Below are 14,319 nucleotides of genomic sequence, written 5' to 3' on the forward strand. Positions count from 1 at the left end.
TTAGCATCATCAAAGAAATACCTTATGCTAATACATGCTAATTTTCTTCCTTATCAAATTGCTTAGGTGATTATCACACGCACAATATATTTTGTAAAATTATGCATTTTTCTTCTGCAATAAATAATGCATAGATTTGCCCGCGAACATGTATCACATTAACAGGTGCATGGGGACATTTTGGTTACACTTATGAGGTGAAGCAGTTAGGCCTCAAGGTTAGAAGTTAGGCCTCGTCTGTGTTGTTCTTCTCAGGAGCTGGTCTGTACGTGTGTGGTTTCTCCAGCGCTGCATTTAAGTGCTCAAGAGACATGAAACCTATGAGGTCAGAGAGAGATGCTTCTTATTTTTAATGCTGCTAATTTAGACGGGAACATGCACTGAGAAGTCATTAACAGCCTCTCAAACACTCTGTGGCAGTGATGATCTTCGTGCGTGTGTGTGTGTGTGTGTGTGTGTGTGTGTGTGTGTGTGTGTGTGTGTGTGTGTGTGTCTGTATGTCTGCGCATCTGCTGGAAAGTGCATTTGCACACAGATGCACACGTGGAGAATTTGCCCCCTCCCCCCCCAATTTGCTTGAGGTGGATATGGTTAACCTTAATCTTAATTATGAAGTAAAATCCTAATTATACAGTTGAACTATTGTATTAGAGGGGCCAGGCACAGTTAGTGTTACTGTATTAATCTTAAATGAAAGGTCATTGCATGGTTTTGGAGCACACGTTATATTTCAATTATTAAGCTCTTTGCTTATGAATGTAAGAATAATAGCAAAAGTGAAATAAGTATTTTACTTAGGATTAAAGAATGGAATTTTTAAAAGATCTTCAGTTGATTTATGAGAGGAAGGAGCTATTACGCTACTGTCTATTTTTCCTGATAATTTGGAAGAGCACAAAGGAAAATAAAAGAAAGTAGACAAAAGGAAAGAAAACTAACATTGATTTTCCGAAGAAACGCTGTATTTAGGACATCTCGGGAGTCAAGAATATTTAAGAGTATATTCAACGCGCTGAGTAAACACACATAGAGTCATCCATCTCAGTTTTTATACGGCGTCAGTGAAGCCTATGACTTGTCTAACCTTGTTTCCCCTCTTCTGTCTCTCTCTCTCTCTAGGTGACATTTACGAAGAGAAAGTTTGGCCTGATGAAGAAAGCCTATGAGCTGAGCGTGTTGTGTGACTGTGAGATTGCCCTCATCATCTTCAACAGTACCAACAAGCTGTTCCAGTATGCCAGCACAGATATGGACAAAGTGTTGCTCAAATACACTGAGTACAATGAGCCACATGAGAGCAGGACCAACTCTGACATTGTGGAGGTGAGTTTCTCTAAACACACTTACCTGACATTCCCACACTGACAGCAGGTTATTATTATGGTTATTATAATTATTTATTTATTTTTATAATAATAATAATAAAATAAAATAAAAACACTACTGTTCAAAAGTTTGGGGACAGGGTCATCAAGTTTGTTTTTAAAAGAAATCTCTGATGCTCACTAAGGCTGAAATTCTTTGATCAAAGATACAGTAAAACAGTAATATTGTTATTACAATTTAATAATAATTGTTTTATAATTTTTGTAATTTAATAATTGAATATATTTAAAAATGTAATTTATTCCTGGGATGGCAAAGCTGAATTTTCTTAAAATTAAACAAATGTTTGTGGAAAAATATATAATAATGTTAGGTATGATCATGATGAAACCATGAGACTGTTTTTATTAATAGAAAGTTCATAGAAAGCATTTATTATTTAAACAGAAATCTTTTCGTACATTATAAACGTCTGTACTGTCAATTTTTATCAATTTAATGTATCCTTGCTGAATAATTTTTATTTATTTTTTATCTCACTGACTCCAAACGTTTGAACAATAGTGTAAGTTTTTCACTTGATGATATTTTTTTGACATAGTTAATGGACATTAACTAATGATCTGATAAATGTTATATACTTTAGTTGCTGTTTAAAATTAAACTTATGACAAAATGTTACATAGAAATAGAGTTTTATATTGGGGGTCCCTCAGGTTGTACCTGTATGAAAGTCTGGGTCGGGGTCTGTAAAGGTCGAAAAACCCTGCAATAGTGAGTGTGTATGCAGAAAGATGAACATAAATGAGTGTTTTGTGTGTGATATTTCAGTAGGCGAAATGTATCATTAACACGTGACTATGACTAGATTCCTGCACCCTTATTTTCAGCACAACCCTTGTCACGGTGAGACACTATAGACACAAACCCAACAACACGTTTTTACAGTCTAATTGACTAGAAAATAGACTATATGAAAAGTGCACTAAATACATCCAGTGTCATGCTGTATTTCATTGCACTCTGTTCTTTTTGAATGCCTGCTGCTTTGATGTCTGCATTTTCTCAATCAGCTTAATGCTCCTTAAGGCTCTCAGGTCTTAGAGACACATTTGTTGGTTCCTGCCTTTAACCTAACCTGAGGTCAGACCATGCTAAGCGATTGGCGGCAAACATCCAAAAGCATGTTGCAGCTTGAGCTGTTTACGTAATCTGCTTTTCTGAAAAGGTGACACACATGGGTTGACAAGGTGGTCCTCTGAAGGACTAAAGGGCTTTAAAAAAGGTGTCCTCTTGCAATGCCAACACGCGAACAGGTCCACATCCCCAAACGGTTCTTAATATCACTAGATCTATGGGTGAGTTGGTGAAGTGAGTTGTTCTCAATCTAAGTGCAATCCAATTGCTTTGCACTTAGAGTCAGAAAAAAACATGTTTTTCTGTCTACTTCCTTTTTTATCCACTCACTCTGTGCTCAATCTTCATTTCAGCTGTGCGTAAACTGGCTCAATAATTCTGCAGCTTGATCTTTTTTTGGTTTATTTACATATTCAGCAATAATATTTCCATATGCATATATCTTATAAAGCCAGCGTGACATCTTTTTTCTAATTTATATATTTTTAATTAGTTTTTATGCGCTAGAAAATTATCATCTCAAATGCAAAGATGAGTTTTTGGAAGTTCATCTGTCATAAAGTGTGAAACATGCCCTGTGTTTTTGTCTCTTATACAAACTCAGACCTTGAAGCAGATTTAAAGGGCAAAAAAGAAAGTGCTTGTTATACCTATTGTGCATCAAGGCACAATTATAAAAATGCACTCCAAGCATTAGCAGCTGTGCATTGCTCTTGAGAAAAGACTCAAGTAAATACTAGATTTTCTGTGATTTATTCTTAAAATATTTATCATTCCGATTCATATTGGAATTCTCAGAAACTCTCATTAGTGATTGAACAGTCATATACTTTTTAGTGTGTATTATAGTCCAGAAATTGAAGGAAAAAATGAATAAAGATCCAAGATCCAATTTACGCTGAAATTGTGGTGTACCATTACATTTTTCAGGGGAGAGTGAAATTGAATGTAAAGTAAGATTCAGGGCCCAGCAAAAAGGAATAAAGATGTATACTTTACTTGACAGAATTTTAAGTGGATTTAAAAAATAAAAAAAATCATTAAATGTACTTTACAATAAACAGGAGTAACAATAATTATTTTTTTTTATTTTTTTTTGTATACTGTATATCATACATATTATAATTAAAAAATAAGTATGGACAATACACTGCTATTTAACACTATGCCAGCTATACAATTCTAAAGGCAGTGAATGAAATGTTTGCAAAAATTACAGTGCATTACAATTCAAACATTACTTCATGCTTTCAAGACTGTCACAAGTCATTCTCACAATTTTAACAAAAACTCTTTTAGTGTAGTTTAGTCTTTTAGACCTGAAATTGTCTTTATTATTGAGTTCTGAGATTGTAAAATATACTTGTTATGCTTTATTTTTTGAAACCTTGTAGAACATCTGCAAAGTGCTGCACTCTGCTTAAAGGGATGGTTCACCCAAAAATGAAAATCCTGTCATCGTTTACTCACCCTCATGTTTTTCCAAACCTGTATGAGTTTCGTTCTTCTTTTTAACGTAATATAAGATAATTTAAAGAATGTTGGTAACCAGACAGTTGATGGTAGCCATTGACTTTCATAGTATTTTTGTCTTACTAACGGCTACTGTCAACTGTTTGATTAGCAACATTCTTCAAAATATCTTTTGTAAGTGAGTAAGTGATGACAAAATTGTCCTTTTGGGCTGAACTATCCCTTTAAAAAGTAGGTCCTGAGTATCACAGTTTTCTTTGCCATGTGAAGAAATATTAAGCACACTAAAGAATCAGCACACTCAAACATTGAAGTAGAAAGGAAATAAAAAAGAGCATAGCGAGTCAAACTGCTCCCATCACCAAGCAACAGCTATAGTGGAGTTTCTTTCCAATTTGCCAGATTTCGTGTTTGAGAAATCGATTTTGAAGGTGGCTAAAATGCCGCCCTAACTGGATTTGTCGACGCTGAAGCGTTGAGCTCCTGCAGGGCCCCGTTTTTCTGCTGCTAGGTTACATCACGGCCAGGGGATGTGGGCGGTAGGAGGTAAAGAGGAACAAAGCAGACTTCCTGTTGTGATGGCAGGATGGGGACGAGGCCTTGGGGTGGGCCGGAGGGGGAACTCGGCATAGGGGTGTCAGTGCCATAGTTCAAGCTTTGAGCTGTAGAGTGTGAGAGTTTGCGTGTGTGATACACGTATCGACTTTGGACGGTCTCAAACGTGTGCTGTACGTACATAGATTTAGCATTGTTTAAACGGGCGAAAAACACACACACTCATATAAAACACACAAATCCGAGAAATCTTTCCTGTCTTTGCCTGGAGTGCCTGTGGGGTGCAGTGGGAGGATAAGGAGAGGCAGGGGAGCCGGGCGCAGCGTGTGGGCGTCTTGAAGAGCAGCCCGCTACATTAGCAATAAAGCTCCATGTAATTAGCATGTCTTTGGTTGATAATTAGCGTTGTTGGGAGAGAGGCAGTGAGAGGCTTGCCCAGCCTCTTTAGCTCTATTTATGAGAGGCTAGAGGCTCTTCTACCCTACTCTACTATCCCTGGCTCTTTCTTTCCGCTTATGTCTTCCGTTTTCGTCCCATTTTTATCTCTATTTTCGTAGGTCAGGCCATTATTTCTTTCAGCCGAAATGTACACGGACGTGCCTTTCTCAATCTGGCATTGGCGTAATTAATAACATAAACATGAGAATAGAGACATGAAAAAATATATAATTTGCAAGAGAGGAAAATGTTCTCAGATAGATTTTAACAATGTTTGTCAAAAGGATCGGATTTAATTTATTATATCACAAGACAGAATGGTAATGGATTTATCATACACGTCAACCTTGTTAAATGAAAGTTTATTGTAATGTAATAGAACATAGTTTTCAATTCATACTGCTTCATGCCTCAGTCGAAGCACTTTTCCTACCATGTTTAGCTTTCACACAAAAACTCATTAAAAGTCTCCTACGTCTTAACATCTGAGGCTAGACGAAAGGTGGGAAGGTCCAGATAATTACACCTTAAGTCGTGAAGAAAGAACAAATTACGAGTTCTTGTGTAAGGTCAAATTATCTAGTTTTAGATTAGCAGGGGAGGAAAACAACAAAAAAACAATGCAGCATTTATTTGGCAGGTGATTAAAAGGATTTCCCATAATGCACTGTGCCAGGAAAAGTTTTCCCAGCATAGAGAATTGAGCTCGCAACCTTCAGATTACCAGTCTGACTCTCTAACCATTAGGCCACAGCTGCCCCCAAATAAGATGTCCTACACGGGACTCAAACCCACAATCTTTGGATCAGAGTGCCTGTCGCGCATCTCGTTGTGCCACTGTACAGACATTATTACAACACTATTCTTGCCTATTTTATTGGAAAATCTTATTCAAGGCAAAATTATATTTAGCGTCCCATTCATTGACAACCATATAAACATCTAGATAGTCAGCTTGATGATGATTCTGGAATCCCGGTCAAATACAAGCTATTTTCGCTGTGTAAAAAACATACAATATGCTTCAAATGATTATTCATATATGTAAATATGCATAACTTAAATGAAAAGACAAGGCGATGTCGCTGTTGTGGAAGAAATTAATAAAGAATATCAGTCACAGCAGCAATCGTTTTTAAAGTTTATGGCATGTCCAACTCAGGAACTTGGTTATCAAAAATGTTCCTGAGCTTCCCAGTGCTAAATATGATTTGAAAGGGTGTTCATGTCCAATTTTTAAGTAGGAAACTCATATTTGCGATAATTCCGATAGCACGTGAAGGCGGCATTACCGCTGGTTTTGATTTTTGTGCAACCGATGACAGATCGGTTTAGAACCGACAGAAACGTTTAATTTGATTGGCCATTACATGAAATCAGTCAATGAATGAATAATGTAAAACATATCAATATGATAAAAAATAAAACATTATGTAAATACTATTTAAATGTAACATTTATATTACACTTCTATTACAAATTATATAACATTATGAATAATGTAAAATTATAATTAAATAAACAAAATAAAATATAATATATTACTAATATAGTTTTAAACAACGTTGTATTATAAGAAATATTATATCAAATTAGTCAATTATTGAATGATTATATATATAATGTGAAGAAAACAAAATAATATATAATTTAATTATACAAAATAATATATAATTTTATATAATATTTGTATTGCTTAGAAGCTCCAGCTAAATGACTAATTAATGAGTCATTATTCAATTTTTTTATTATTATTAATTCAGAACAGTTTTAACAGTATTAAAAACGAGCTAGATTAACATGAAAGGAAGCTAGTTGTGGCTGCATGCCTTACTCATGTCAACACTCACGTCATCACATAGAGCGGTCGTGTGAACATTTCACAAACACTTGAGAGAGAGTTTGCCAAGCCCATCCCATCATAGATTAGCTTTATCTGAACATCAACCTTTTAATCTTCTCTCTTCTCTCACCTCTACAAGTTCTAAATGAATCGGCAACAGAAAGGAGCGCGTTTAGCTGCAAGCGGCGGGAGACAAACTGAGAGAGAGAACGACAAGGAGGGAGGCTGGTGATTATTTCCAAAGGTCACACTGTTAATGACTACCTGCTTGGTTAATGAGATTCCACAAAGCTCCCTCACGATGTTTCACCCTCATATGTGTTGCTGTGTGCTGAGATGTGTAAGAAGGGATGCAGGCGGCAGGCTTCTCTCAACTTACATCTGTTTAAAGTAGAAGGAGAAAAAATGAAGATAAACACAGGTTCATTAAACGTCTTGGAGAATGCTTAATGTGGATAAGGTACACTAATTAACTGAATTTCATTTTCATTTCTTTTCAAAGTGGCAGTAAAGAGTTAATTAAAATATATTTTCCTCGTAAGGACTTAGCACATTAGCAGGCTCCTCTGGTAGAACATTCCCTCAGTTGTCTTTTGAAAAGACTTTCTTTCTTACTAGTTTGAGTAATCAGAGATCAGAGAGAACATTAGCCTACAGCGGTTTTCTCTCAGTGCCGAGACTCAATGGCCATCTATTTAACTTACAAAGGCCCGCTATGACATAACACACTCACATAACTGTGTCCTCTTACAGACAAACATACATCTGATTGAGGGAAATATTTGTGTACCACCATAATCTACCACAACGCACACGCATACTATTGATGGCTCACGCAAAGAGTCAATAAGTTTATGCTAATTTAACCGAGTGATGTTCAAGCTCAGTGTTTTTGCCAGAATTTTTGATTAAACTCAGAAGAGGCTTTGTCTAGTTAAGCAAATAAACCTTGTGACATAGACAAGTCAACAGAGGAGGAGTGTAGATGAACAATGAGCATCACAAACAGGAAGTAAAACCTAGTATAAAGGGAGGCGTTATTATTCTTAGAGTATGTGATACATCTATGATGAGCCTAATTTGCATAGAAAGGTGTGGTTTTCCAATGACGTAATTTAAATATTAAGTGAAGCACTACTTCAGTGCACTTCTTCTTGTTAAACTAGATTGTTGTTGGTTAACCTTTAAATCCATGAATGTTAATTATTATTAAATATTCGGCTCTTTAGCGCCCTCATCTATATCTAACACGGATGGATCTCTACCTGTCGCGATAATATAAAACTCTCCTGATATTAGAGTAACAATTACAGAAGAATAAAATAAAGCATATTTTTTACCTTTTGAAGCTTGGAAGGGTTCAGTTTGAGCAGATGTTTTATACCATAATCACTGTCCTTGTCAGAGCTCATTTCCCAGTACAATCAACATCTGGCTAATATTCGTGATCTGAAACATATTCTCAAAACTATAATTTTCAACATCTTCAAAATCAATATTTTGATCACTGACAGTTTCTTCACCAGATCCACAATCAAGAGACAGTGACACTAATATTTGATTGCGTTCAGTTCTTGCTCTGCAGTAAATCACTGAAGAAAGAGTAATTTCAAGTTTTGCTGATGATAATTCCTACTCTTTTGTTTTCTGCCTGCAGTAACTATGAGTGAAACGTCACTTCATCATTGTGTATCAGACACTGCACTTATAAAAATCATCAAAGATTTAATTATTGTTTTGCGAAAACATACACTGTTACACACCTCGGGTCTTTGGCGACCATATACAATTTTTACAAATAATGAATGGGAATACAGGCATTCTTTTATAATTTTATAATGTTTTTCTTAACATATTGCTTATAAGGAATTGATGGAGGAATACTAAGAAGGTTGATGTCCAACTTTAAAAAATGAATGAAGAAGAGGGTATAGTGAATTACGTCCCGGGTCACTTAAGGCCCGAGGTATGCGTTTAAGGGTTAAAGAATAAGACATAGGACTGAGATATTGCAAAAGTGCATGTGCAACTTTTTAGTGAGTTCTTCTGTATCAATTATAGAGTATAATGCATTATACTACTTAATGCTGTATATAAATAAGTAAATATTGTAATGCATTTATAATGTTACAAAATATTTCTATTTCAAATAAATGCTGTTCTTTTGAACTGTTTATTCATCAAATTATCTTGAAAAAAAGATCACAGTTTCCACAATAATATTAAGCATCACAACTGTTTTCAACATTGATACCAATAAGAAATGTTCCTTGAGCAGCCAAATGGCGTATTATAATAATTTCTGAAGGATCATGTGACACTGAAGACTGACAATTCTGCTTTGCCATTACAGGAATAAATTAAATTTGTAAACAAATTAAAAAATATATAGTAATATTTCACTAAATGATTTGACTTCCTGTAGGCTGTGAGATTTGGAAGTCTTTGCATAATAACAAACCAGAACATGTTTTCTACGGTTCCTTAAGAAGATGAAAAATAACTGTAAAATGTGACATGCGTGTGAGACGTCTGCCCAGCCTTCAAAGCAGATCTCATCGCTCATTCAGTGTGAAGCAGCACCGGTCCAGAGCATGTTGACCCCACAGCCTTAGAACAACTTGTTGAACTTCTGCCACATGGCAGCTGGATGTTGACGAGAAAAAGATTTGTTCTGCCTCTTTTTCTCTCTTTTACTCCGTCTAAATCTCGTGTGTTTTCCTCTACACTTCCCTCTGATTGGAAACAGCTGCAAAGCGTCTACGGCAACACTTTTAAAATGAGTGTATTTCAGAAGTGTCCAAATTAGGAGCCCCCTCCCTTTCCCCCTTCCTCCCTCTGTTTGTGTGTGTGTGTGTGTGTGTGTGTGTGTGATGTGGTTCTGTGTGTGTGCGTGCATGAGTTTTTTTTAGCATCCTTCCCCTAATAAATGTCTCAAAAAATGGTAGTGGTCTAAAAATAGTGTACTGTGTTGCTAAATTTAGCACTTGGCTTATTGCGCTGGCAAAGCAAATGGAGAAGAATAGGCGTGGAGAGGCAGGGTGAGTAAGCAAGACTCTATTCATTCAACAGCTTGTGTGGAGGACTCTAGTGAACCGCTGCCCTTGGACTGCGTTCCTCCCCTCCACCGCCAGACCTGGGGGTGCCACTAAACATTTGATCCAGGGGATAAAAGCTGTTATTATTTATTTATTTATAAAGACTCTAAAGGGTTTTTATGGCTAGTTTAACGGATCTGAATGGCTTCTCCAGTGATTCAGTGTCACAGAATAGTGCATGCACACAATATATATATTTACAGAAACGGCTGTGATTGTAGATAAAAATTTTTATGAATTTATATGAACAATTTTAGGTTATAAGATTATAACTAAAAGATAATAAGAATGTATTAGTAAAATGGTCCGTTCACACCAAGAACAAGAACCATAACAATAGCAATATCTATGAGGTTTTAAAAATCGTTCTAATTCTATAATTATAGGTAAGTCCACACCACAACTATAACGACATAGTTTCGATATCATTGGAATCATATTCAGAAAGATTTTTTTCCAGCTAATGAACAATAAAAACAATGGACACAGCCAATTGGATTCCATCCTGCTATAAAGATCTTAAAGTGTTAGACAATATAATTGCTACGTGCGCTTATAATAAACAGAATATTATTGTGTGTTGGTGTGGACGCTAATATAGTTATATCATTGTAGTTATCAGTTATACTTTATTTTGGCTGTCCCCTTTAAACACTCTGTTGACTATAAGTAATGTTGCACCTACATGTCAACTGACTCTTATTAGAGTATTAGTAGAGTATTAGTAGACTGCTAGGGTTAGGGTTAGTAGAATAAGTTGACATGCATTTGCAAAGTTACTTATAGCCAGGAGAATGTATTTTGGGGGTATAATTGTTAGCAGATATGATGAAGACGGTCTTCTAATACTAGTTAGTTGACATTTAGGTGCAACATTACATATAGTCATCAGAATGTCTTAAGGGGATCGTCAAAATAAAGTGTTACCTAGTTATCTTTATACTGTAGTTATCATTCTGGGTGTGAACAGGCCTTAAGACTGAAGTGAGTATTTTATGTTCCCTAACTGTTAATTTTAAATCTTTCACCATGTTTTTCATTAGTTTCTTTTTTTAATGGTACTGCAGATTGACAAATGCATTTTCAAAAGTACACATATTTCATGTAGATTTAGTTCTTATGTCATATAATATTGCATAAACCTGCATGTATAATAATTATAAAACATTTCTTTTATTTTTTTATTTTTTGGGGGGGTGGAATATAATGTCACTGCAATGACACCCAGTTTCAAGTAAAAATTCAATAAAAATTTTTTTATGATACATAAGATTAAAGATCGGCTCTATTCATCAGCATGAAACTCATAGACTGACCTTAAATCAGCACAGCACATGACATCAGCATTAAGATACAAGAAACAAGGCTGTCCTGTCTGGCTGTCCCTCTTACTGTCAGTGGAAAATGAGCAATCTATTTCTGTATATGGGTGTAGATGGCAGTGTCCCCTCACACAGGGCCCGAAGGGTGTGGAAACACAAGGTCATGCCAGAGAGGTCAGGTGCCTGAGCATTGTTCCTCAAAAACCCTCTGCCCCTTCCTGTAATGCAGCTGCATGATAAGAACCCCTACAGACAAAGGCTGATAACTGATGTGGTGTGTGCGTGTGTGTGTGTGTGTGTGTGTGTGTGTGTGTGTGTGTGTGTGTGTGTGTGTGTGTGTGTGTGTGTGTGTGTGTGTGTGCAAGTGTGATTGTAGCTCATTGCATCCAAAAAAAGAATCACAGCCCTTTCAATGTGTGTGCATGTGATAGGTGTCCTTCTGTCTCTCTAGAAATAAAATAAGACATAAAGACATAACCAGCGTGTTTCAAATGGAAAGATGGCCATGGTATAAGCACCCCTTTATTTAGCTAGACTGAGTGTCATTGTGTGCATGTATGGGATGCTCCATTAGGTCATATGAATGACTTGTTTGTCTGTAATAGCCATGGAGAGAGCATATGAGATGATACGCTTTACACGGTCATATACCAGAATCTGAAAAACATGGCACAAATGTTCAACAGAGTATCACATTATTGTAGAGGTAGTAAATAAAGACACAAGCATATTTAGTACAGCGGTTTATCACTGCTAAGAATAATGTGTAATTGAGTAACAGCTGTACTCTTGAAAATAGCTAGAAAGCTATTGTCTTTCTCTCTGTGTACTACTTCACTTAATGCCTGTGTATTGGGAATAGCTTTCATTTTAGAAATGCCTAACTATAGAACATTTTAAGTGGATTTGAATTTGCCCTTTGTTCATCCATTCCAGGATGTAATTAGATGCTCAAGGTATGATATTACTTATCCATTACCTACTGTAATCATGAGAAATCAAATTTTCCTTGATCGGTTGAGGTAAAAGAGTTCATTGTGTCAAGAAAACAAACTGTAACTTTTAGAACGGAAAACTTCTCAAAAAATAAAAAAAAAGACGGCTTGTTCGTTCATTCAAATATCTGACATCAAACCAATGAATATATCCAAACTCATATAAGAAACATTTTAACGGTAGTGTATATATATTATATATGTTGAAAGATGTTTTTACATTTTATTTAAATAACTCTCTTATGCTCACCAAGGCTGAATTTATTTGATTAAAAATATTCTAAAAACAGCGATATTGCGAAATAATATTACCATTTAAAATAACTGCTATCCATATTAATATTATGTCAAAATGTAATTTATTCCTGTGATGACAAAGCAGAATTTTCAGCATCATTATAGTCTTCAGTGTCTCATGATCCTTCAGAAATCATTCTAATATTCTGAGTTGCTGCTCAAAGAACATTTCTTATTATCATCCATGTTGAAAACAGCTGTGCTGCTTAATATTTTTGCAAAAATCTTGATCAGGTTTTTTGTTTGTTTTTTATGTTCAAAAGAACGGCATTTATTAGAAATAGAAATCTTTTGTAAGATTATAAATGTCACTTTTAATCAATTGTATCCACCCCTGCTAAATAAAGGTATATAACAATAAAAATGAAAATGAAACATTTGAATTAAAAAAAAACAAGTCTGATATTACCTCTGTTACCAAAATCCATATTAACCATAAAATGGCAGGCCTATAGTTTGACTCTTTGATGTGTGATTATAGTGTAGAGGGGGAAGGGCTCAAAGCAAGAAAATTACAGTAAAGTAGCTTGTTTTTAGGAGTTAAGAGGTGCCCACTTCCAAAGGCTGAAAAGCATGATGGGTTAATTCAAAGAAGGATGGTCTTCTGTGATGCACCACCTCACACTGTACACATGTACACAGAGACACAGGCACATATGGAGGCCACATCCTTTGTCATCTGCATTCATGTCTCGCTACACTGTCGTAGCATGTTCAAACCACACTTAATTAAACGGTGGCTTCCCTGCTTTCTCTACAGCCATATGCTTCCAATAAGGTCAAGACAGACTGGCTCTCTTCCTAAAGTTCTGCACTCTCATGTTCAACGGGAGCATACTCTGCGGTCCCCCCTCAAAAGTACCATATCAAATCACAGAGTTTTTAGTGAGGCCATCTGCAGAGCGCTTTTGGATCGAGTGCGTTTCTGTCACTGAGCTTTCTCTGACCTCCATCCACTCTGTTGAAGCAATGACTGTACGCAATAATTAACTCCAACTTACTCGCAGCACACACATGGTGGAGGCGTGACTGTTGAGGTGCATGATGTCATCTCTGTTGGCCTAATGGGACCACCTTGGAGTTAGTGGCTTTATAGTGGATTTGTATAAGAGAGAAAGAAGTGGAAAAAACACGAGTACATGTGCTGAGCAAGGAGAGTCACTGAGCTGCCAAAATAGAGCCCTGTGTGAAATTATGCCTTTTTTTGTAAACCGCTAATGTGAGCTAATGAAAATGAATGTAACTGTTCTGCTAGGACCTCAAAGTAACAGTGCAAACTTTGATTGTCAGTGCAAGTTATTTGAATCTTTATGACAGGGACACAGAAATGTGATAACTAATTATTTTGCTCAACAGTAAAAATCATGATTATTAGTCAGGATTGTTGTCATTTGAGACATTTCTGTTTACATTTCATCAAAATTATTACACTTCCACGGAAAGGACAAATCAAGAGAATGTCAACTCAAACTCATCTAGTTTCCTGATTTAACAGTTATGAAAACTGGTAAAACTTTAAGAAGCTTCTGTCAATTACGTGAAATTACGTTAATGTTTTCTTATAAAACAACAAAAAAGTCCTTGTATTGCAACACATGAGGAAGTGCATTTATTCAGCAACGACAATCGCAAATAATATAGTCGAGATTAATGTTTGGTCACAGATTTACTGGCAGCAAACAAGCACAAGCGGCCTTGTGAAGGAGCACAGACCGGCTCTATTACAATTTTATTTGAGCAGAATATCACAATTGAGTTCGCTAAACTCCAACAGACATGTTTGACTGTTTTCAGAAAGAGTTTGTGTGCATGGTCACCAGGTTGTGTATTAGTAA

At 36.0% G+C, this 14,319-nt stretch overlaps 1 protein-coding gene across 4 annotated transcripts in view; it reads left to right on the plus strand.

Moving 5' to 3' along the window:
* mef2cb (myocyte enhancer factor 2cb) overlaps positions 1-14,319 on the plus strand; it is a 78,970-nt gene that overhangs the window by 41,031 nt on the left and 23,620 nt on the right. For all 4 annotated transcript variants that reach the window (XM_082170025.1, XM_082170027.1, XM_082170026.1 and 1 more), the window contains one exon: positions 1,120-1,323. In XM_082170025.1, coding sequence (XP_082026151.1) covers positions 1,120-1,323 — 204 coding nt within the window. The remainder of the gene's footprint in view (positions 1-1,119; positions 1,324-14,319) is intronic.

Source organism: Leuciscus leuciscus, assembly GCF_965113295.1.
Source record: "Leuciscus leuciscus genome assembly, chromosome: 5".
In the NCBI taxonomy this organism is placed as follows: domain Eukaryota; kingdom Metazoa; phylum Chordata; class Actinopteri; order Cypriniformes; family Leuciscidae; genus Leuciscus; species Leuciscus leuciscus.